At 49.4% G+C, this 22,564-nt stretch overlaps 1 protein-coding gene across 1 annotated transcript in view; it reads left to right on the top strand.

Annotated features, from left to right (window-relative positions):
- VWC2 (von Willebrand factor C domain containing 2) overlaps positions 1-22,564 on the top strand; it is a 124,579-nt gene that overhangs the window by 3,872 nt on the left and 98,143 nt on the right. Inside the window, exon 2 of the mRNA XM_026501874.4 lies at positions 17,555-17,684. Coding sequence (XP_026357659.1) covers positions 17,555-17,684 — 130 coding nt within the window. The remainder of the gene's footprint in view (positions 1-17,554; positions 17,685-22,564) is intronic.

The raw sequence follows: 22,564 nt of genomic DNA, 5'->3' as shown, positions 1-22,564 counted from the left end.
AAGACCTCACTCAGTGCTTCCACGGAATCCCACGAGGCTGCTAGTAATAATTAAAGTCGTATCTGCATTTTCTGGGGATATTTGCAACTTAATTTGTATATGCAAATAAAACCATAGTTACTAGTGCAATTTTCTCCACTGCCTCTCAAATTATACCAAGTATCCTGTTCATCACCTTGGACCAGCAACTTTGGATAAGGAAACCTGTCTGTTGGTTTATACTTTTTATACCTGACTGGTATTTTCATGTGCTGTCTGCTTCCTAGGGTCTGTTCATCCACTAGGGTTGCCATAACAGAGAACCACAGACCAGGCGGCTTAAACAATACAGATTTATTGAGTCACAGGCCTCTAGGCTGCAAGTCCGAGATCAAGGGGTAGGCAGGGCTGGTTCCTTCTGAGGCCCCTCTCCTGGGTGTGCAGATGGCTGCCTTCTCCCTATGTCCTCACTAGGTCCTTCCTCTGCATGTCTGTGTCTAATCTGCTTATAAGGACACATGTGTCCTCCTCATATCAGATTGGGGCCCACCTGTACGACCTCATTTTAACTTAATTTTCTCGGTTAAGACCCTGTCTCAGAATACAGTCACATTGGAAGGTACCGGGGGTTAGCACTCGAACATGTAAATTTGGGACGGAGGACACGATCCAGGCTGTAACGTAGCTCTTACAAGTGTCAGAGGCCAGAGTTGACCTCACATGCATGAGCCTAAGGAGATACAAGGAATGTGGGGTGGGGGTGGGGGAGGCTTCACCAGCAAGTGTGACTGAAGAAAGAAAGACTGCCCAAAGTGATTGGTGATAACTCGGAGCCCGTGAAGCTGAGTCAGGCAGCTTCTGTGTGTCTTCCATTCTGAAGGCTGCGTTAGGAGCTACTGTACTACGTATGTCGATGGACCCATGCATCACATACAACCAGTGGGCGGCTCTTAGGGGCTCTGTGCAGCAGTTTCAAATTCGCTCCCGATGGCTACCAGGTGGGCCAGCAGCAACCCAAATTTGGAATTTACATTTTGAGCAGCAAAAGAAGTCGTTCCCCTCGTGGGGGTCTCTGGATCCCCTTGGGGACCGTAAAGTTAGAAGCGGGGTCTGCAAGTTTGTTTCCGCGTTTCATAGAACCCACTCCATTTATACGACCATTTTGGCTGGTGCGACACCAGTTCAGTCTGTCCACACGGCTCCCGTAGTGATCAGGGGCTCTGATTGGCAATTGTGTTGGTCTTTGAAGAAAAAAGGAAACTGAATTATTAATAAGCACTGCTTTCTTGATTTTTTCAAAGCATGAGGCCTGTGGAACAGGAGGCAGCTGGATGGAGACCCACTAGTGCAGGGACATGGGGCCACTGGGTGAACCCAGGCTCTCCCAAGGCGTCAGTGTCTGACCTGAGATTAGCCCTGCTGCAGAATCTCATTTCCAGAAGTTCAGTAATGAAAAAACATTCTTCCATGAAATTCGGAATCAAAAGCTTCATCTAAGTAGATCTCTGTTGCAGTTATGAAAAGGTGCTAGCAGAGAGAAAGACACATTTGCCACGTTTTTCACTTCCACGGTGTTTATGTTCTTTTGGCTGATGTCACTTAACAGAAAGCAATACTGTTATTATTTACCTTTGTGAAGAAAACTGAGTCAAGCTGTGTAAAGCTACTGTTCTTTTTGTTTTTTTAAAGATTTTTTTTTTTTTTTTTTTTTTTTTTGAGAGGCACCTGGGTGGCTTAGTCGTTAAGCGTCTGCCTTGGGCTCAGGGCGTGATCCCTGAGTTCTGGGATCCAGCCCCGCGTCAGGCTCCTGTGCTGGAAGCCTGCTTCTTCCTCTCCCACTCCCCCTACTTGTGTTCCCTCTCTCGCTGGCTCTCTCTCTGTCCAATAAATAAATAAAATCTCACCAAAAAACCCTCTTTTTTTTTTAAGATTTTATTTATTTATTGGACAGAGAGAGACAGCCAGTGAGAGAGGGAACATAAGCAAGGGGAGTGGGAGAGGGAGACGCAGGCTTCCCGCCGAGCAGGGAGCCTGATGAGGGGCTCCATCCCAGGACCCTGAGATCACGCCCTGAGCCGAAGGCGCCCCTAGAGCTCCTGTTCTGAAGTTAGCCTGATGCTTGTGCTGCTGCTACTTCTGAGTTTGTTTTGGTTTCGAGTCAGATTTTCTAAATTCTGGACTTCTCAGCTTCTGCCTCTCTGTCTAAAGCCATTTAAACAGTAACAGTTTTTTGTTTACCTTAATTGCTTTTTAAAAAGATTTTTATTTATTTATTTGAGAGAGAGACAGAACACCTGCACACTTGAGCGGGGGAGGGGCACAGGCAGAGAGAGAAACAGACTCCCCACTGAGCAGGGAGTCTGATGTGGCGCTTGATCCCAGGACCCTGAGGTCTTGACCTGAGCCAGAGGCTGATGCTTAACCACAGAGCCACCAGGCACCCCTAAACAGAGTTTTGTGAAAGGGGGAAGTCCATGTGCTTTCTCGGGAACTTTCAGATGTGGTCAGATGTTGATCGTTAAGATTCAACACAGTTAAGTAACTTGATCAAAATCATGGGCTTGGTAATGCTGGAAGCAGGATCTGCGTCCTGGACTGTGGCACACTGATAATTGTGTGCTTCCAAGGGCACCATCTTACGTCCATGACCAAACGGTGATATATGGTATCTTGTGTGTGACCGAGAGAACTCTGGGTACTGGAAGAAGGGAAAGCTCCTATAGGTTCAGAGCACCTGCCCTACATTTGTGTCCAATAAATACTGGATTAACTTGGCCAAGTGTTTATTTATGTGGATTCATGCTACATTTGACTCAGGCCATCTAGGACAAAGTAAATATCCGTGCCCTTCATAGTATGACATCTTGAGTTGGAATGAGAACAGAGCATTGAATTCCAGGAGCTCCTTGAGGACAAGGGGAAGTATTCCAGTGGACAGCGGACAGAAGAGTAGATCTGCAGACACGGGCAAGAACCCAGACCTTATCAAGCCCACAGCAGGCTGCCTGTGGCCCAAAGCCAAATCCAGCCCAAGGAGGTTCACCACACATGAGACGTTTGTTTGACTAGTACAGATAGTTAACAAATGAGACATTCGTCTATATACCCAGATTGCCAATTTGCTGTCAAAGTGGAATGATTCCCAAATGGCAGCCATCTGCCAGAGCTGTGCTGGGCTGCTTCTTTCGAAGGGCATTTGCCCTTCAGCTGACCACATCCCCACTTGGCATGACTGACCCATGGTCCTACAGCCGCATGGCTTTGGAATTCCTCTGTGGTCACAGGGGAGAGACATCACCTTAGGAGCCCAGATCTCATGCTATCATGTTCCACCCCTTCAATTTGAGTGGAGTGTCAGCATCTTCTAGAACTTCGAGGTCAGAGTACTTACCATCTAAAGATGTCTGTGTGGGGGTGAAGGCTCCAACCTATGAACTTCCTGTTGCATTCTTGAGTCCCTGAGCAATTCTCAGACCTTGTTTCCCAGCGGTATGGAGTGGAGAGTATCCTGATTATCTCTCCATTTATGGAAAGTCAGTGAAATATATGAGAAAACAATCTGAACCTATGAATCTCTGAACAAATTATAAAACAAAAACAAAAAAAGCCTGCAGCTAGGTCAGTGTGGTTTCTAGGGGGTCCTGTTGAGTGTGCATCTTGTCGGAGACGACTACCCCCGGCAGGCTGTTTGGTCCCTGGGAAGACTTCCTGAAGAGGCTCGTCATCGGGGGGGGGGGGGGGGCTCTCTGTGGCTTGTCCAAACGTATTTCCTCGGTGGATGGCATCTCCGACTCGGATAAATCCCAACAAAAATCTATTCTTGCTTTTTTTAATTCAAAAAAAATTTTTTTTGGACAAATGGTTGCCAAGCATTGGACAAGATGCTGGAGACCTAATGGAAGGCTTTGGAGTGTGTCCAGTAAACAGGCAGTGACCCGAGAGTGTGTGATGGGCTGCGAGGACCATCATGGGGCTCTGCAGGGTACGCAGGGAGAAACTGCCCACCTAGACTCTGTGGCTGATGGTTTGTTTTTAAATGACCGAGCAATCCTGGGGCAGGTGTCTGGGGAAGAGATAAGAGTCTGTCTCAAATAGAACAGTTGTGAGTTTGGGTAGAGGTTACGGTTTTCCACCCCAGCCTACATACCCTATAGCCATCCTTCGTGGTATGGTTCTGACCACATAGCTGGAAATCCTTTTTTTTGCTGCTTCTGTTCCAAGCCTGAGATCCTGCCAGCTGGATTTCACTTCTCATTCTATTTCTGTCGGGCACTGGGGTGCGGCCAGGACATGGAGTGCCTTTCGAATCTGCAGAAAAGGATGATGTCAGGCATCTGCCCATGGCCCTGTGAGTTCTCTCGGAAGCCCTAGGCCTGTAGAAAGGCATAAGGATGGAAAATTAAGATGCCACATGGCTCTGAGCATTTCCAGAAATGATTTTGCTTTAAACATGGTGAGACCACTGCTTGCCTGGCAATATGGAAGAATGATAGCCTGAAAACCTACCACTTACCAAACTCTTGAAATTCCAGATTTCATATAAAACACATTTTCTTAAAAGCACAGCTGAAATGGGAAAAAAAAAAAAGAGAGAGAAATTAATCCCTGGAGGTAGACTCAAGAGAGGAAAGTCAGCCTTGCAGTCAGCCTTGCGGTCATCAGAGAGCGTCCCCTGATGCCTGGGTCCCAGGCCCTGGGTACTCGTGGCCAGGCTGGGGCACATAACAAGCCCAGGGCCCCAAGGGGAGAGCATCAGATCAGGATGTGTCTCATAAGGCTGTGATCCCCTGAAGAGCATGTCCTGCAAGGGGACAGTGCAGACAGACCACCCCAGATGGGCCTCAGGGCTGAGTAGAGCTGACAGTTTTGCGCTGAGTATTTGCTGTCTCTAGTGCATGCACTCTCTTATGACCATGAAGCCCATATGCATGCTTCCCTGAGTGGTCCAAAAAGTCCAGATGGGATATTTTTGTTTAAAGGGGCCACAGGTATCTGACAGAAGCAAATGCTCCCAGGAGGAATGCACACTTCACCCAGGCTGCAAAGTACCCCCACAGATAGTGTTCCAAGGAATGCGACAACAGAATGAAAATTACACACAAGGAGCGGAGTCAAAAGCAAGGGTCCGCTGAGACCAGCATAGTCCGATAAGACCCAGATGTTGAGATATAAACAAGACTACTTAATATGCAAAAATATATATGTTGAAATAAACTGTGTGGGTAAACAAAACAAGCATATTCCCAATGCTAGTCAGCTTTGACAAGGAGTCAGGTAGAAGTTGTATGAAAGAATGATCCAATAGTTTGAATGAATATTCAGTGGGAGGTTCAACAGCACATCAGGTAGTTTATGGGACAATTCAGCAAACCAGCAGACAGATTTAAAGAAGTCACCCAGGGTGAAACACAGATGCACAGACGGATCATAGGGAGGAGATGTTTTGATACGTGAGGACGGGGAGAGAAGATTTAATATGGATCAGATCAGAATTCTGGAAGGGGTAGTAGGGAATAGGGAGAGAAATGAGGGGATAGTGTCCCAGACATTCTACTTGAAAGACTGCTATTTGTGGATTCGGGAATCCCCACGAATCTAAAGAAAGATAAACAAAAGGACATCCTGCCCCCTAGCCATATCCTAGTGAGATGGCAGAACAGCCAAGACAAAAGATTTTCAGAGCAGCCAGAAAGAAAAGACTTGACCTGCAAAACAACAGTAAATATGGGCACGGCTGACTTCTTGTCAACAGTAGAAGACCCCAAACAGAAGAGGAACATCTTTAAAGAGCAAAGAGAAAAGAAGAGTTAATTCAATTTATGTATCCAGCAAAACTATCCTTCAGGAAGGAGCCTGAATGAAGATATTTTTATTTTTTTAAGATTGCATTTAGTTATTTATTTAGAGAGTATGAGTGGGGAAGGGACAGAGGGAGAGAGAGAGAATCCCAAGTAGACTCACAACCTCGAGATCACGACCTGAGCCAAAATCAGGAGTCGGATGCTTAACCAAATGAGCCACCCAGGCGTCCCGATCGAAGATACTTTTAAACAAAAATAGAGCATGCCATCAAACAGACTGTTACTGAAAGAACTTCAAAATGCAGTGCAAAGGATGAAATTCAGGAAGGAGGAACAGGACCCTGGAAGCTAAGCCACAGTCAAGAAGGAATGGAAGAAAACTTATTGCTCACTGAAGTGTAGACCAGTGGTTCTCAACTGGGGGTCATGTTGAGGGGACATTTACAATGTATGGGGACATTTTTGGTTGTCCTAACTGGGCGCGGTTGGGAGGCCACTGAGGCCCAGCGAGTAGAGGCCAGACATGCTGCCAAAGTCCTGCGGGATGCAGAGTATCCCCTGACAACCAAAGTCAGGAGTGCTGACGTGGAACACCCCGACTGTAGACTACCTAAGGAAGGGATGGTCTCCAGGCTGAATTTTGAGTTGGGAACTTTATCCTTGAACAAACAGGAATGCCATTATATATAACTAAATGTTCTTGAAAAAATTTATTATGGGGGTCCCAGCTAGCTCAGCTTTAGGCTGAATCATGCCATAAGTGAGCAGTTCCAAAGGTCCCTCCTACTTTCCAGGGCTGTTGGTCAAGGCACCACCAAGCTCCCATCACCTGTGGGTGCTTTTTCCTGCCCTTCCAGTGATCACATTCAGGTCACTTCAAGGTTATATTCCCCTCTTGCTTGGCTCTCGGTACCTGTGGTCCCCTAGGTAGCTCAGAAGTAAATAGTATTGTCTCTATCAAAATCTACCAGATGGACCCATCCTTCCATATGGTCCCTTTGCTCTTCCCATAGGTTGACAGCCTACACTAATGTATTTCCCTCGTTCAGCTTTAAAAACAATTTCTTACTTATATTTTACTTTCAAATCTCATGTGACTTTGGAAAAGGTATCTCAATATCTCCGTAGAGGCTTAAAGCAGACAAAATTTGTTAATTCCCGTTCAGGAGTCAGAAGGGATAGCTGTGCACAGCTTGTCACACTCTTGAATAGTTGACAGTTATGTTCTGGGGATACAGAGCCCTCGGCCAGTGGACAGGCTGTCATGGTGGCATCTCTGTCCCCACAGCCACAGTGCAGGGAGTCCTCAGGTGGGCAGGATGCCAGCAGTCTCTTGTCTCATAGGGCAAGTCTGCCCTGCGCACCTGTGCCTCAGTCCGCTGGTGGCTTTGCCATGTCACACACGCAGACATGTCGGGTGCGTAGGTTGGAACAGAAAGAAATCTGACAAGGCCACTGCCTTTCCGCGGCCCTGTGTGGAGCAAGGGACGCAGGCAGCCTGAGGCACGAGCTGGGCTCTGATGTCAGCCTCTTGGCTCAGGTTACCTCCTGCTGACGGCCGAGTTCCCCTCTGGTCCTCGTGCCCTCCAGGACGCCAAGGAAGAAAGCTCTTCTTGCTCTTGGTGACAGCAAGGGGCAGCTGGCAGAACTTCATGGTCAGCCCTCGGGCACCATGCCACCTGTGCCTGAGCCCAGAGAATGCTTCTTGTGAGAGAGCCCTGCGGTGTCTTCTTCACCCAAACCGAAAACCCCACGGAGAGGGACTTCATTAACTGGAGAAACGGCTGTCAGTGCCCTGTTGTAATTCCAGGATCCTTTGGAAGAGGCTCAGCTTCAGGAAGAATGCGGGGCCAAAGGTGTGAGCCGACAGTGCCCGCTGGCCCGGGCTCAGGCCACAGGCCAGCACCTTCCGGGTAATTGGCAGCTGACAGACACTGAACAGAGTTTCAAGGCTGCCAGACTCTGACCTCAGATGCTGTCCAGACAGGTGTCTGTGTGGCCACCTGACAGTTGGGGAGTGTGAGCCCTGTTACTGGAGCCTGGCCAGCTTTGGGCAGAGGAAATGGACACAATCCTTTGGTCGTCTTCATTCCTCCCCACTGAAGATGAGCGTTATTAAGTGTCATCTCAAATGAGGAATGCCAAAATGAGCAACGTGGTTTAGCTTTCTTCTGGCATGTGTGTGTGTTCGTGTGCGTGTGTGTGTGTTGGGACAAGTATGCCCCTTGGTTTCAGTGATTTGTTTCTTTCAAGTTTGTCACAGTCCCCACCACTCCCTATTGTGCACTTGTTTACCACCTTGTTTCCTTACCTGACATGCCCCTGAAAAAATTTGAGTTTATAATCCTAGAGAGAACTGATCCCATGTCAGGCCCTCATACCCACTTTTTAAAAGCCTACTCTTTGGAAGACATTTGATTTTAATCCTTTATGAAGGGAGGACCAAGCTCTCTGTTTCTTTCTCTCAGGGATTACATCTCTTTCACCCCTCACTCTAACTCTAAAACAAGAGGGTTTCAATCTTCTCATTGTCAACACAGAGGAGTTTGGCTTTAAGGACATTTTTCACAGGGACATTATTGACCCAGTCTATGCCCAGGTAGGGTTAGAGCCCAATTAGGACTGTGTCCCTTCTATTAAGGGTTTAGTTTAGGAATCTGTGAATGAGCAGAATACCTACTAAAGTAACTCCATCAAGATCTCAACATCACCTGCTCCTGGGGTGGGAGGACAGGGGCCTCCTGTGGTTCCTGCTGCCTGTGGTCATGGCTCCTCCTCTCTCCTTGCCCTGCTCTGTGTGCAGAGGGCCAGGGGCTGGCCCACTGTGAGCACGCATGTGCCTCCAGACGGATGCTGGCTGGGAGTCCGACACCAGGGTGCCAAGGGGATCTGGTTCTGTTGAGGCTCCAAGATGGCCACCTTCTTCGTGCGTCCTCCCACGGTGGAGAGAAAGTCCAAAGTGATCGCCAGGCTCTTCCTTTCCTTCGAAGGGCACTAATCCCACCTTGGGGCCCCAGCCTCCTGACCGCAGCTCGTAACATCCCCACCCCCTAATATCATCCCATTGGGGGTGAAGGCTCCAACCTATGAACTCTGGGGGGACACAAACATGCAGGAGGCCGGCATACTTTCGGCTGCCTCTGATCTGACCGTGTAATCTGTCAGGTCGGGGCATTCCAGAATGTTCCCCAGGTCTGGATCTTTAGCCCAGAAGGAATAATCTTCCTCATTTTTGTCTTAGCCACTCAACTGTTGGCCGTGGAGTGGAAGACACCATGTAAACCCTGCCGGCATTTTCCCCCTCTCTTAGGTGAGACCCCACCTGCTCTGTATTAATCTGAGGGAATGTGTCACAAGAGGATAGGAAAGGCATTCTTAGACGGTCTCGCTGCAAGCTAATCCATAAAGAAAGAGAAGTCACTCTTTGATGAGGCGCTGGGTTGTCCGACTGTTGTGTTGTCAATCTGTTGTGCGGTAGACAGGGTGGTTTTCTTCCCAAGACTGGAAAGCGGACCGCTTCTGGGGACAGCTCTTAATTAAGTCCCTTTGTGTGCAAATCCGCTCTCTGACAGAGAGTGGAAAGATAAAGGGAACAAAAAACTGATCTTTCTGTTGTTGTGTGGTCAGGGGCTCGTGTTGGAGGCTGGAAGGGGGCCGAGGATCAAGCCTAATTCACTTCAGGGCACAGAAGGGAGGACAGAGGGGCACGCAGGCGTCCAGAGCTGTTTCTGCTGCCCTGAGTGGTGGAGGGAGTCTGGAGGACGAGGTCCAGCAGGAGCCTCAGTGTCCCTGCAGGACCCTGCTGCTGTCCCGCGTGGAGACGGAGCTTTGCAGTGCCTTGGCTGGTTTAATAAGACAGTTTCAGGTAGGGAACCTGAGGTAGCCTTGGGGAAAGATTTAGTTCGAAGTGACAGCACTGTCCCGGTCCCAGGGTCTTGCTGGGAGTCGGGAGAGGCCAGTGAGAGGCCGCGGGGTGAATTCAGCGCATTCGTGACGATCATACCTGAGTGGCCTGGTGGTCCGCCTGGACCCCGCCTTCGCGCCGCTCCTGGGACTTGCTGTGTAGTTCTTGGCAATGCACCAGACCTGTGGGTGTGTTTCAAATCAGAAGAAAAAAAAAAAAGAAAGAAAAAAGCAAAGCACATTGAAAGGCAGCACTCCTGCATTTTTCTCCTGCTCCCAAATAGCACAGCTCCAGGCGATCGGAAGCTAATAAGACCTGCTGGTTTACATAGTCGCGGACTCTGTGATTTCCCTCTACGTGCATCTTGCTAAGGAACAAATGGGACACCAGGCGCTTGGGAAACAGGCTCAGCCGCTGGAAAGGACGCTTCCGCCATCTGGTGACCGAAATGTGACAGTGACTTTCAGGGAAGCCGCTCTTGGGCCGAGCAAAGACCGCTGTCAGCGACCAGCCTTTTTGCTTGGTGCCTCTGACAACTTGTGGCTTAATTCTCCGTCATTGGATTAATTCCATAACAGGGTCAGGATGTGTAAACAAAACTCAGATGCACAAAACACTCAGCTTTCGAAGGCGTCCTTCCATGCTGCGGCTCCCCATGTCTGCTGATGGTGGAAAGCGTGGTCCTTTGAGGTCTTAGGCATCTCATCATTTGGGGGTAATTACTCAGCATTTCTGGAGTTCTCTCCTTGGAAGAAGCATTTCCTTTCATTCTTCCCAAGACGGTGCTGGGAGCTCACGTAGCCTCACAACGTTGGGAAAGGCACCTTGTCCCGGGTAGAGGTGGCCCCCTGTGCCAGGGGCTTCCGTGTGGCCGGGAGGGGGGTGTTGTGCTGCCCAACCCCCCGGGGCTGTGGCTGTGGGCTTCCCTTCTGCTCTCTGCAGCTGACCCGTCCCCATGCTCTCAGGATCCCCACTTGGCTGTCTGGCTGTGAGGCCCCTCCCTGCACCCTCCCCGTCTCTATGGCCGTCCCTCTTCTCCACTTGTCCCATCCTCCTCACCTTCCTTAACCATCTTTCCTCTTATTCCAACCAGAAGCCACAACTTCGCCTTGAAATTTCTTACTAGGCACCCAGTTATATCAGTGTCTGTGACTTTCTTCGATTCTGTTAGTTTCTCTTTCACTTGTTTCTGCCTCAACTCCCAGCCAGAACAAGTACTGAGGTGAGCGGTAGAGATCTTTTCGTATCTGTCCTCGAGTGTGCAGTTTTCTGCAGGGCAAGGAGCCTGTGGGGTTGTGCAGGGGGTGGGGGGCTGGCAGTGGGACCCGGGGAGGCCGGTCCTGGTGTCTCTGTCCCAGGACCTGTGTGTCCATCATCCCCAATCTGCAGGATGCACGTGTCCAGACCTTGTATCTTCCGTATTTGGGTTTGAAAAGAAGGTTGTTCGCTGGTTGAGTAACGGAGTCTGAATCCCCAGCTGCTCAGTACAAATTTGTGCTCTTTAAAGGCAAGCCTGGCAAACAGAGTTAGAGCAGTTAAAAAATCTGTAGCCAGGAGAGCATGTGTGACGTCTGTCCCCTGGGTTTGGGACTCGACGCCTTCAGAATCTGGAGGCTCTGCGTTCTGATCTCAGGCACGCATCGAGATCCTCAGTTCCCTACAGTGGTTTGCCCGTTCTCGGGTCCCTTCTGTGAAGTCGCTGCCTTAGCGTTCACGTCCCGCAGGGGACCGAACCTTCTCTCCCGTTTGTGGATTACAAGTGTCATCCAAATCCGATCGCTCTCAGTGGAAAGATTTGTCTTTGTTCCCTCGCCCCCAGGGGTGGGCGTCTGATCCTAGTGCAGCCGTTCATGAGGTGCTGAGTGACTTTTCTTGTGGCAAAGCTGTAAATTTTATTTTTCGTGTTTTTCCTAATGTGCCATGCAAGTTCATTTCAGCTCTTTCTGGCCATCTCTTTCTTGATTCCGTCCATATCTAGTGAGCCTGGATATTTGTTACTGTAACAACCCCAGATGTGACGGAGACATGGCCCTAGGTTTGAGCTGTCCTGCCGCTCACCTGCAGCCTGGGATCAAGGCTCTCGGTGCTAGAGAGTCTGTGCTCTAAGCCAGTGCGCCTGCGAGAATTCAAGGGGTTTAGAAGGAAGGGAAGCATGGCGGGGGGAGGAAGATAGAGGGAAGTCCAGATTTCAGCGTCCTTCTTTGCTGTCCTGTTAATCTTACTTCATGTCATTGCAGAGTCCCACAGTTTGGGGGTTATTACCGGAACACCTCTGCCAATGGAGGGAACAGAAACGGGGAGATTTTATCCGATGGTGAACGGTTTTCACTGTGAAGCTTCTAAGCTATTAGGTCCTCTTTTCTCTCTTTTCTGTGTGGAAATTAATCCCATCTATGAAAATGTTACAGTTGTTCAGGAATTTTCTTTTTTTTTTCTTTTTTTCTTTTTTTAAAGTGCACATGGCTGTAGTTTTTTAAAGATTTTATTTATTTGACAGAGAAAGACAGCCAGCAAGAGAGGGAACACAAGCAGGGGAGTGGGAGAGGAAGAAGCAAGCTCCCAGTGCAGCAGGGAGCCCGATGCGGGGCTCGACCCCAGGACCCTGGGATCATGCCCTGAGTGGAAGGCAGACGCTTAATGACTGAGCTACCTAGGCACCCCTGTTCGGGGATTTTCTGCCTCCCATTTGTCTGTTCCTAAGGAAGCATCTGCGTCCAGCCTGGAATTGTTCCCTGGCCACAAGGAGCCCGTGCATTTGGTGGCAAGGGGATTTCATGGCACCTTCTCCAGCAATCACAGTAGAAAGTTCCAGTTTGGAATACAGCAATGGCTGCCATTCAGGCAACAGGCTTCTGGTGACACACGGCATTGTCTGCCTCTCACCCCACCAGTGGCCCTTTTTGGCAGCACCGAACAGGATGGTGTGTGTAAGCTGGATTTGAGGAAAGAAGGTGTGTCTTCTGGTAGATGGTAAACGAATTTGGGAAGGAAGGATGCAATGAGTTTCTGCCCTCCCAGGTGGAAAGAGATCTGGGACACAGACAAGACCAGGATTCCCTATTCAGAGCACTTTCTGCAATATTTCAGAGCCTGGTCCTTCTCGTGGTGATAATAATTATAATCACAGTGACAAAATTATACAAGGCAGTGCGTCCTACAGATCGGCGCCTCATTGCAACTGAGTTCATTAATGTAAAATATACGTGATAAACTACAAAGCTGCTTATATACTCCTCATTTAGAAGCGTCCCACTCAACCTCTGTCCCACTCTCGTATAGATCTCGAATTTGTACGGGGCACTCGATTTAAGCAATATCCATTTGAGTGGGCGTCTTCTCACGTTTGAGAATCGTCTCACCTATAAATTATGGTTCCTGTTCCTACTTATTTGTTTAGAAATAGGCGCAATCTTTATTTTATGGTCCTTACAGCCGCTGTACCTGCGGTATAGACATGTGCATAATTACTGAGCATTAAGAGGGTCTAATTCTGAGGCACCCCCAAGTTAATAGCTCTTTGCTAGCCGTTGTGTTTGTAGTTGACTCCCTGAGAACACGCTCAGACGGGTCGGTCCTTCATTGCTCTGCCTCAGGTTTGAGGGTAAATTTCTTGGGTCCACATTGAAGAGAATCATTTGACTGGGTAAGCAGTGTGGCCGAGTAAGCCAGGCCAGCGCCCTCAGCCTGGACCCTGGGTCTGAGGCCGGCCCCAGGGTGCCTGACCTGCTGCCGGTCTTGCTAACGGGGGTGAATGAACGGATACCACAGACCTTGTCTTTCATCTCGCTCCCAGTTCCTATTCTCTTCACCCAACACAAGTCCTGCCTCTCCTAGCACCCAGTGGGGACCTCGAGAATGGGGACTTTTCCTCACATGCCCGGTTGTTCTCCTAGGCTGTGCGTCTAAATTCTGTCTTTTCAGAACTTGGGTTTGTAACTGGAGAATTGCAGAGAAGGGAATTTCTGTATAAGGCATGCTATGCAGAAAGTAGGCTGTGATTTGCTAACGAGAGGGGCGACTGTTTCAAAGTTAGGTTACCCCCGGTGAAATGTCTTTTGGGGACCAAACAGTTCTGGAAGAAGAGAAAGAAGTGCCTTGTCTGACTGCAGGAATGTGCCTCTCAAGTTCATGTTGCGGGTCCCGGACACAGCAATGCACGGAGCACACTCACTTTTAGCTTCCACGGTGGGACAAAGAACAGGGGATGGCGGGAGGCCATCTGCTGCTCGTGCTGGTGGGTGAGGACCCTGCAGCTTTGGGGCTGCTCCGACCTGGTGGCTAGAGTCAGAATCCTCTGATGGGGCAGGCAAACCTCCACCAGAGTCGGGGCTGCTGGAGTCAGCGGCCTGCACCTGCCGCCGCATGGGTGGGGCTCCAGCCATACATGTGGCGTGATGAAATGAGCCAGAGAGAGGGTCACGGGCACCCGGAATGCCAGCTGGGCCCATGACTGCTGACCCAAGCCCTGTGTTGAGGCCACAGCCCCCGCCAGATTATGGGCTGCAGCTTCCGGAGCAGCCTCCCCCCATCTCAGCCAGGGGAGTGCCTGGCGGGTCCCTCTAGTGGAGCCTGAGCTGAAGGTGGTCTCCTGAGGACCCGGACAGATCCAGCGACAGCCCCGGTGTGGGAGTCGGGGTGCAGGGTGGGGTGGGACTGGCGGCAGAGAAGGGCTGTCCTGTCTCCGACGGCATCCTGTCACACCTCTCCTCTGTGACTCGGTGACGCGGAGCTCACGTGGCTGTGTCTTCCCATGCCAGCCGCTGAGTTCACGTGGGTGGCTGGATGGGTCTGTGGGGCGGTGGCAGCGGTGGTGGTTTGCAGTTTAGCAAACTGTCCTGCACCCTATGAGTGCTGCGTGGGCTCGGGAAATAAGGTGATGGGCTTAATGAGGGGAGGGGCCGGCTCCACCTGTGCTCTCCAGGGGAGAATTGGGTGAAGCCTGACCCTCAGCGATCAGGGCCAGACCCAAAGAGAGGGACAGAGGGGCCCAGCAGGAGGTCTCTGGGGTGGGATTGGAGCCACCCCATGCCCTGGGACCTGGCCACCGATGAGAGACCGGAGAGATCGATTAGGTGACCCCCGTCCTGGGCAGAGGGGTCCCGGAAACGTGATCAGATGGGGAGCTCTGACTGAGCAGGCAGGAGGCCTATGAACTGTGTGTGGGGCCTTTGCCCACACGGGACTGCAGTGGACACAGTGTCCTCTTAGCGGACGGGCAGGGCTTGGCCTCCTGGCTCTGCGTGAGACTCAGCAGAGTCAGCCTCCTGTGCGAGGGACAGGAGCCCGGCAGGGGGTGTGGTAAGGACAGGCAGAGCAGGTGGCAGGAGGTGAAGCCTGAGAGTGACATTCTTGCTTGTGGTGATCCTGCCTCTGAGCCTCAACTCATATACATGTTTTTTTGATTTATTTATTTATTTGAGAGAGCGAGCAGGGGGAGGGGCAGAGGGAGAGGGAGACTCCCAAACATACTCCACGCTGTGCATGGAGCCCTACCTGGGGCTCGATCCCAGGACCCTGAGGTCAGGACCTGAGCTGAAACCAAGAGTCGGATGCTTAACCGACTGAGCCACCCAGGCGCCCCTCAACACCTATTTCTGAGATATGAACACATCTCCAAAGAGTTGAATCAGGATTTCTAAATGTTCTGTGATAACAAAGCTCACAGTACAACTTTGGATGAAGTTGCAGAGCCTTTAAGAAGGTAGCAGTTCGGGCTGTGGCCATCCACCATCCCAGCCTCGCTCCGTGCCATGGACACTGTGAGCTTGCGGAGCCAGGAGCGGGAGGAAGTGTTTGGTGCCCGGCTGTCTTGCCCAGGATGCGCTCCCTTGTGGGGGAGCTGCCGGGTGAGGCCGCCTCTCGTCCTGCTGCCCTAGTGTCTGCAGTCTTTGTGACCCGCACCTGCTTTGTGGTTTTTCCAGGAGCTCTCCTTAGGGACAGCGGGCAGCCTGGTCTCCCCTTCTTTCAAAGTCTCAAACCAAAATGGGGCTTCTTCCTGCATCCCTGCAGTGTGGCCTGCATGGGAGCGGTGCCAGGCTGTGCCCCTTTCTTGGGGACAGACCCCAATGATTCCTGACCCTCTTGTTCCTTTCGGACTACCCTGCCCTCCAGATGGGACTGTCCTTACCTCTTCTGGGGCTGGGAGCCTGGCTCCCCACCATCTACTCTACCCTGTCTGGGCTGTGTGGCTTCAGTCCACGTCCTCACTCTGAAGGTTTGGACACGCAATGAACCGTGTCGCTCGCAACTCAAGGTCTCTGCTTTTAAAACTCCAGATCCTTTTCTTACCCTGCTTGCTAAGTAAATGCACCCTTGACAGAAGGATGCTACAGGTTGACAGGGGAATTAGTGGCAGGCAGAAAGAAATGAGAGCAGCAGCAGCAGAGAGCAAAGTTCGTCACAGTAGCAGGAAAGGCTCATGGTGCCCCCGGTGCTCCTGGAAAACGTGCCCTCGTGTTGTTGCAAGACTGGCGGCAGCTTCTGCGGCTTCCTGCACACCAGGTCAACACTTATCCTGGGCCGCTCTGCAGCTTCGCTCGCACACACTCACTCAACACACTCGTGCGTGCACACACACAATCACACACACCCATACGCTGACACATACACATTCACACACTCAGAGCCCCACACTCACAATACGCACTCACACACACATACACATAGTCACAAACTCACACGCTGACACACATACACAGTCACAAATACACACACTCACACACATTCACACTGCGAGTCACACGCTCACACTCAGACAACTCACACATACACACTCACAGACTCACACTGACTCACATACATACACACCCACGCTCTCACGCACACTCACACAGCTATGCCTCAGCCCTCACTCCCAGCCAGGTTGACTGTGGTCTAAAGCTGAACAAAAGCCTTTAAATTGAAACGCAAACTGAGCCTTCGCTTCATGAAATAGCTGGTGTATTTGGTACAGATGTGAGTTCTTATTTTCGGTGTTGGCCACGCCAAGGACGCATCCGTGAGTGTTGCTTGCCTTCTCTCCCTTACGAGCGCTGGTTGGTCAGGGCGTGGTGTGCCAAGTGCCCAGGACGCTCAGCCTGACACCCCCCTCCACTATCTCAAAGCATCTGTTTCCACGTGGCAGCTTCTGCTTCTGGCTGCTGGTCTGCATATGCCGTTTCTGCTCTGTCCTGGGTCAACCCGGATGGAAAATCACTCTAGTGGTGATTTCCAGGAAAAAACAAATCATCCGCATCACAGCCTGCAGGTCACTGTGGCAGGATCGAGTTGGTGGCGGGCACCCTATCCAGGAATGCCACTGTGCGTGATTGGAATGATCCGAGAGGTGGAATTTGGGCCAGTGGCTGGAAGTGCAGCGCAGAGAAGGCCACAGCGCACTGGGTGGTGGAGGGAGGGCGTCTTGGAGGCCGTGGGGGAGAGAGAGAGCACCTGCCTGGGCCCCGGAGTCAGGCCCCTTGGCAATGCCTGCCCCCGAGTCTGCTTCCCCATCAGGACACAGGGCCGAGAATTCGATAGAGGTATTTCAGTGCTGCTGTGAGGGTTACATGAGGTCCTCCTCAGACACCTCCTGGCCAGGTACCTCCTCTCTCGCCCAGGGCCATCCCACTCTGCTATCGGTTCAGCTCAGGTGTGGCAGTGTCCCAGGCAAGCTGGGTGGCACCTAGCAGGGCGGTGGGAAGGGGGCTTTCCGAGGTAAACCAGCTCTGCTCCAGCACCCTGGCTTTGCACTCTGCAAACCACTGGGCTGGATCCTGTTTACATTCTCAAAGCACCTGGGTGTCTTCACAGAAAGTCCCGGGGGAGGGAAAACATGAGTTTGTATGGGGAGGATGGCGGGAGGTCTGACCCTGACCGTGGGCTTGTGTTTCAGGTGTCTCCGTGTGAGCGTTGCCGCTGCGAAGCCAACGGGGAGGTGCTCTGCACAGTGTCCGCGTGTCCTCAGACGGAGTGTGTGGACCCCGTGTACGAGCCTGACCAGTGCTGCCCCATCTGCAAAAACGGTAGGTGGACGCACGTCGACCATGGGACTGCCTCCCACACGCCTCGCGGTTCACCCCAAGTTCACTGCCTGCTTCGTGGTCGATGAAAGATGTATGCGTGTGTGTTCGAACGCGTGTCCACACGTCCTCACCTGCGTACCACGTGACCGCTGGGCCCCAGGGGGACATTCAGGAGCCTTTCTGCTCGGAGCCATGCTCTCTCTTGCTGGTGTCAGCCCCGTGTTCTATAGACGACGTCAAGAAGCACTTTGGGGAGAAATTCAATTTCCAGAGTGAGGAGAGTCACTTATTTTAATTTAACTTTGTTTGTTCTTGCAAAGCAGTTTCTCTCTTTCCAAGACAAATCAAACATGCTGGTTGGGCTCATTTACTTTTCATTACTAAGTGAATTAAACTTGGGACATAATTGAATATTTTTCATAAGTAAATTAGGCAGGAAGAGCACCCCCTCTCCAGTGAGAGCCCGTGGTAGATCAAAAGCCTCATCTGCTTCATGAAAAAGAAATGGCAGGATGTCCTTGATCATAATTTATAAGGGAGAGTGTTTCCTCATCCTGAATAATGAGAATGACTTTGTACCTGGAAGTACCGAGCACGGCTCTGGGCATCCCATTTTAAGAGGGTATTTGACAAGAGTGCGTTCCCAGGGACATTGGGCTTAACGATGGCTCAAGAGGGCGGCTCGATGAAGCAGTTGAGTTGGAAGAGAGCTGACTCTGGATTCATGATCACGTTTTCAAGATTTTGAGTCCCTTCCCTGCAAGAGGGATCGGGGGCAGGGGGCATTCTGCGTGGCCCTGGCGCCTGGTGTTAGCACTCAAGGCCAAAGCCACAGATTGGCTCAGGAAGATGGAAGCCTTTCCCTGACCTGAGCAGTTCAGAGGAGGAGTGAGCAATCTCGAGAGGTGGTCAGCTCGTCGCTGGGGGTTGCTGGACCAAGCTGGAGGCCCCGCGATGTGGACTTTGTAGGTGGCAGATGGTGACACAGCTGTTGTTAGTGACTGGGAGGACTCTGAGTGTTTGCAGTCATGCCAGTCAAAATTGTGTGGGCCGTGGGGTGCCACGGATATCCTTCACCAGGTACACCCAGATACCAGATTTCACCACAACCATAAATAAACAGAAGAGAGAATGTAAGTTTCCAACGTAAGTTTCCAATGTAAGTGGAAGAAGGTAGGTGCCAGAGGAACAAGCTCACTGCATTTGGGGGGGAAAGGCCACCCTAGGCAGGCTTGGCTTGTGCAGTCATCTGCACCTAAGTGGACCATGTCAGAGCTGTCCGGGAAGTGCACTTGCTATGGGGTGGGCTGGCTTTGTATGCACTCATTGTGAGGAATGGAAACCATGAGGCAAGATTCCATGAGACCGAGGGGGAGGGACCCTGGGAGCTCAGACTGAGCTTTTCACAAATAAGGTCACACCGCTGGCTGTGGGGTGGGAGGGACATCCGTGCAGCTTTCTTTGTGAGTGTCCCTTAGGACTGGCAGGAATGGAGTCGGGGTGGGGAAGGGGCAGCAGGTAGAGAGGCCAGCAGCACTTGCAGGGGTGTGGAGGGAAGCGAGCCTGCTGGGAGCCGGTGGGCACCTGGCGTCCATCAGGAGATCAGGGCGGCTCCCGTCCAAGCTGCAGTACCTGCTTGTGGGCAGGGGAGTGCACTGCACAGGCAACTTCTCATGGAGTCAGTGCTATTCAGTGGAAGGCTTGAGTGTGTCTCAAATATTTGGTTATCTTAAGTATCCAAGATACCGTGTATTTTCTCTTGCCAAGCACGATAAGAAACAACGTTTTGGCACTCGATAGGGTACCTGTGTTTGGATATTTCCAAAAGATGGGAAGATCTGATTGTTCAACCTCTGAGGAAGTTCTAGGCCGTGAAACTTTGTAAAGATTCCAAACCCACAGAGAAGTTGAAATGCTTGTACAATGAACAGGTGTAGACCCATCTCTACGTTTACCTATCATGAACGTTTTGCCATTTTTGCTTTATCTCTTTTGGTCTCTTTGCCCCCACTTTCCCCATCTCTGTATAAACCCAACACCATTAGCACATTTATTTCTTTGTTCGTTCCCACCGTACACCTGGAGACCTTCTGTTTACACCAGCAGGAAGCCTGTGGAGTAGAGCTCAAGATTTTTCTTTGCAGTTCTGTTTGCTCTGAGGATTTATCCCAGTTGGGACAGAGAATCAGTGAACTATGCTTAGAAATTATCTGGATTAATTCTTTTTTTCCAGTCCCCATGACATTGATTTTACAACTGAAAGTTTGTACGTCTTAATCCTCTTCACCTGTTTCTCCCATCCCCCACCCCCTTCGCTGTGGCAGTCACTGGTTTGTTCTTGAATTAATTCCTTCTTGGTGCGTGTATGCTAAAATTTTAAGGATTCTTACTCAGAGAGACAGCATGGGATGAAATAGGGCAGGATTTGGGGAATGACATATTAGAAATTCTTAGAAGGAGCGTAAATACGTTTTTTAAAACCAGATTCAAGAAGGATTACAGATTCAAGAAGGATTTGTATTAAAAGGTTTTGATCCAGTTATGTCAAAACATCAACAACTTCTTATTTTCAGGAGCACCAAGTAGAAAGAAGTTTAAATGAGCCTAATCATATAATATATTCCCCAGATAGAATGGCTTTCTGCTGTCTATAGTCTTCTGACCTTGAAACGGTACATGGTCTTTGGAATTCTTACCAAAAGATCGGCTTGAAAAATGAGAAGAGTTTCTATCGAACGTGAAGGCTGTGTAATAATTAACTGTGATTAGTGAATAATTTACGGTAGTCCATCCCTGCCACCCACACACACAAAACAATGTTTTCGTAAGAAAATGTTACATGTGGGCTCACAGATTATAGGATATCAAAAACAATGCCTTACACAAAATTAGATGCTAGGATAGCCGTAGCTTGGATGGAATACGAAGGTTTTAAGTCCTGATCTCAGCAAACAGGCCCTTCCTCTGCATACTCTAATGTCTTCACCTGTAGCATTAAATACTTCCTTCTCCCAACAGAGGGAAAATTACAGATCCGTTGCAAGCTGCCAAAGTCATTTGCGTCAAAGGAGCAAAAGTTTGAAACCAAGAGTGCATGGGATATAAATAAATGATCACAAATCAAGTGCGAATTAATATATTCACTTTGGTGGCTTGTACCGATCAGTCTCCCAAGGATTTTCTTTTGATAAAATGGCTCCTGTGGCACTGTTTGTTTTCTTTTTCCCAATGATACAGACAGCAACTGTTATTTGTATGGACTTTCAAGCTTTCAGATTTGCTCAGAGGTGAGGTTCACAGCACTCATTCCACTTATGCCCCTTAGTCTCAGAACACTTGTGACATTAGGGATCAGGAGAGTCCGTTCTGCATGTGTTACGTGAGCCGGCATGACATTGACCCTGGGCCTTGTTAGGACCAGCTAGGGTTCTCTGACTGGGCATAGCATCCCCAAGGTGGTATGAGGTACTTCGAGAGCACTGAGGCCCTGCGTTTAGAGTATACATCTCACTGCAGTATCGTTGCCACTGACGATACAGTTGACCCTTGAATGACATGGGTTTGAACTGTGTGGGTCCACTTACATGCAGATTTTTCCCCCAATAAATACAGGACAGTTCTATAAATGTATTTTTGTTGCCTCATGGTTTTCTTAACATTTTCTCTTCTCTAGCTTACTTTCTTGTAGGAGTACAGAATACAACGTACAGCATATGTGTTAATTACAAAATATGGGTTAATGAAGTCTTTGTGTTACCGGTAAGGCCTCTGGTTGAACTGTAGGCCATGAGTAGTTAAGTTTTGGGACAGCCAAAAGTTATATACAGATTTTTGACTACACAGGGGTCAATTTCCTAAACCCCCACATTATTCCAGGGTCCACTAGTTATTTGCAGTTCTATTTCCCCAAGAAAATAAATATGACTTTTTAGAGAAGAAAATGAAAACATTTATAAAATTTGTAAGGAAAATACTGAGACTTCAAATTATTAGAAGTACTTTCATGAAAAATATGTGAGAAACACTGACCAAGAATGACAAGTTTTTTTTTTCTCTTGTGTATTTCAAAGAGTAGGATAAGATCATAATTAAACCACATGCAGTGAATTGGACAGAACTGAATGGTGTGTGTGTGTGTGTGTGTGTGTGTGTGTGTGTGTGTGACAGATTCATATCAAGATCCTTCTCACAAGGAAAAACTATGCTCATTCGGCCTCACCATTGAATCTTTTCAGAGTCTTTACCAAAGAAATAACACCAAACTTTTAGAAATGCTTGGTTGCTATTTAAAAATGACATGATTTTTGTCCATTAAAAATATAAAGGAAACTACAAATATCAGAATTAATCCTTGATACAGAATTGTTGTACAAGGTCAATATGTAAAAATCAGCCAAGTTTCTATGTACCAGCAACCAATAGAGATGGATTAAAAACTAATCTTTCATGTTATATATATATATATATATATATATATATATATATATATATATATATATATATTACAATGGAATATTACTCAGCCATCAAAAATGAAATCTTGGCATTTGCAACGACATGGAACTAAAGCGTATTATGCTAAGTGAAATAAGTCAATCAGAGAAAGACAATTATCATATGATTTCACTCCTGTGTGGAATTTAAGAAACAAAACAGAGGATCATAGGGGAAGGGAGGAAAAATAAAACAAGACTGAAGTCAGAGAGGGAGACAAACCATAAGAGACTCTTTTAATAAAGATTTTATTTATTTATTTGTCAGAGAGAGAGAGTACAAGCAGGGGGAGTGGCAGGCAGAGGGAGAGGGGAGAAGCAAGCTTCCTGCTGAGTGGGGAGCCTGATGTGGGGCTCAGTCCCAGGACCCTGGGATCATGACCTGAG

Source organism: Ursus arctos, unplaced genomic scaffold (assembly GCF_023065955.2).
Source record: "Ursus arctos isolate Adak ecotype North America unplaced genomic scaffold, UrsArc2.0 scaffold_3, whole genome shotgun sequence".
In the NCBI taxonomy this organism is placed as follows: Eukaryota; Metazoa; Chordata; class Mammalia; order Carnivora; family Ursidae; genus Ursus; species Ursus arctos.
The sequence above is the reverse complement of the archived record's forward strand: the minus strand, read 5'-3'. Positions and strand labels throughout refer to the sequence as shown.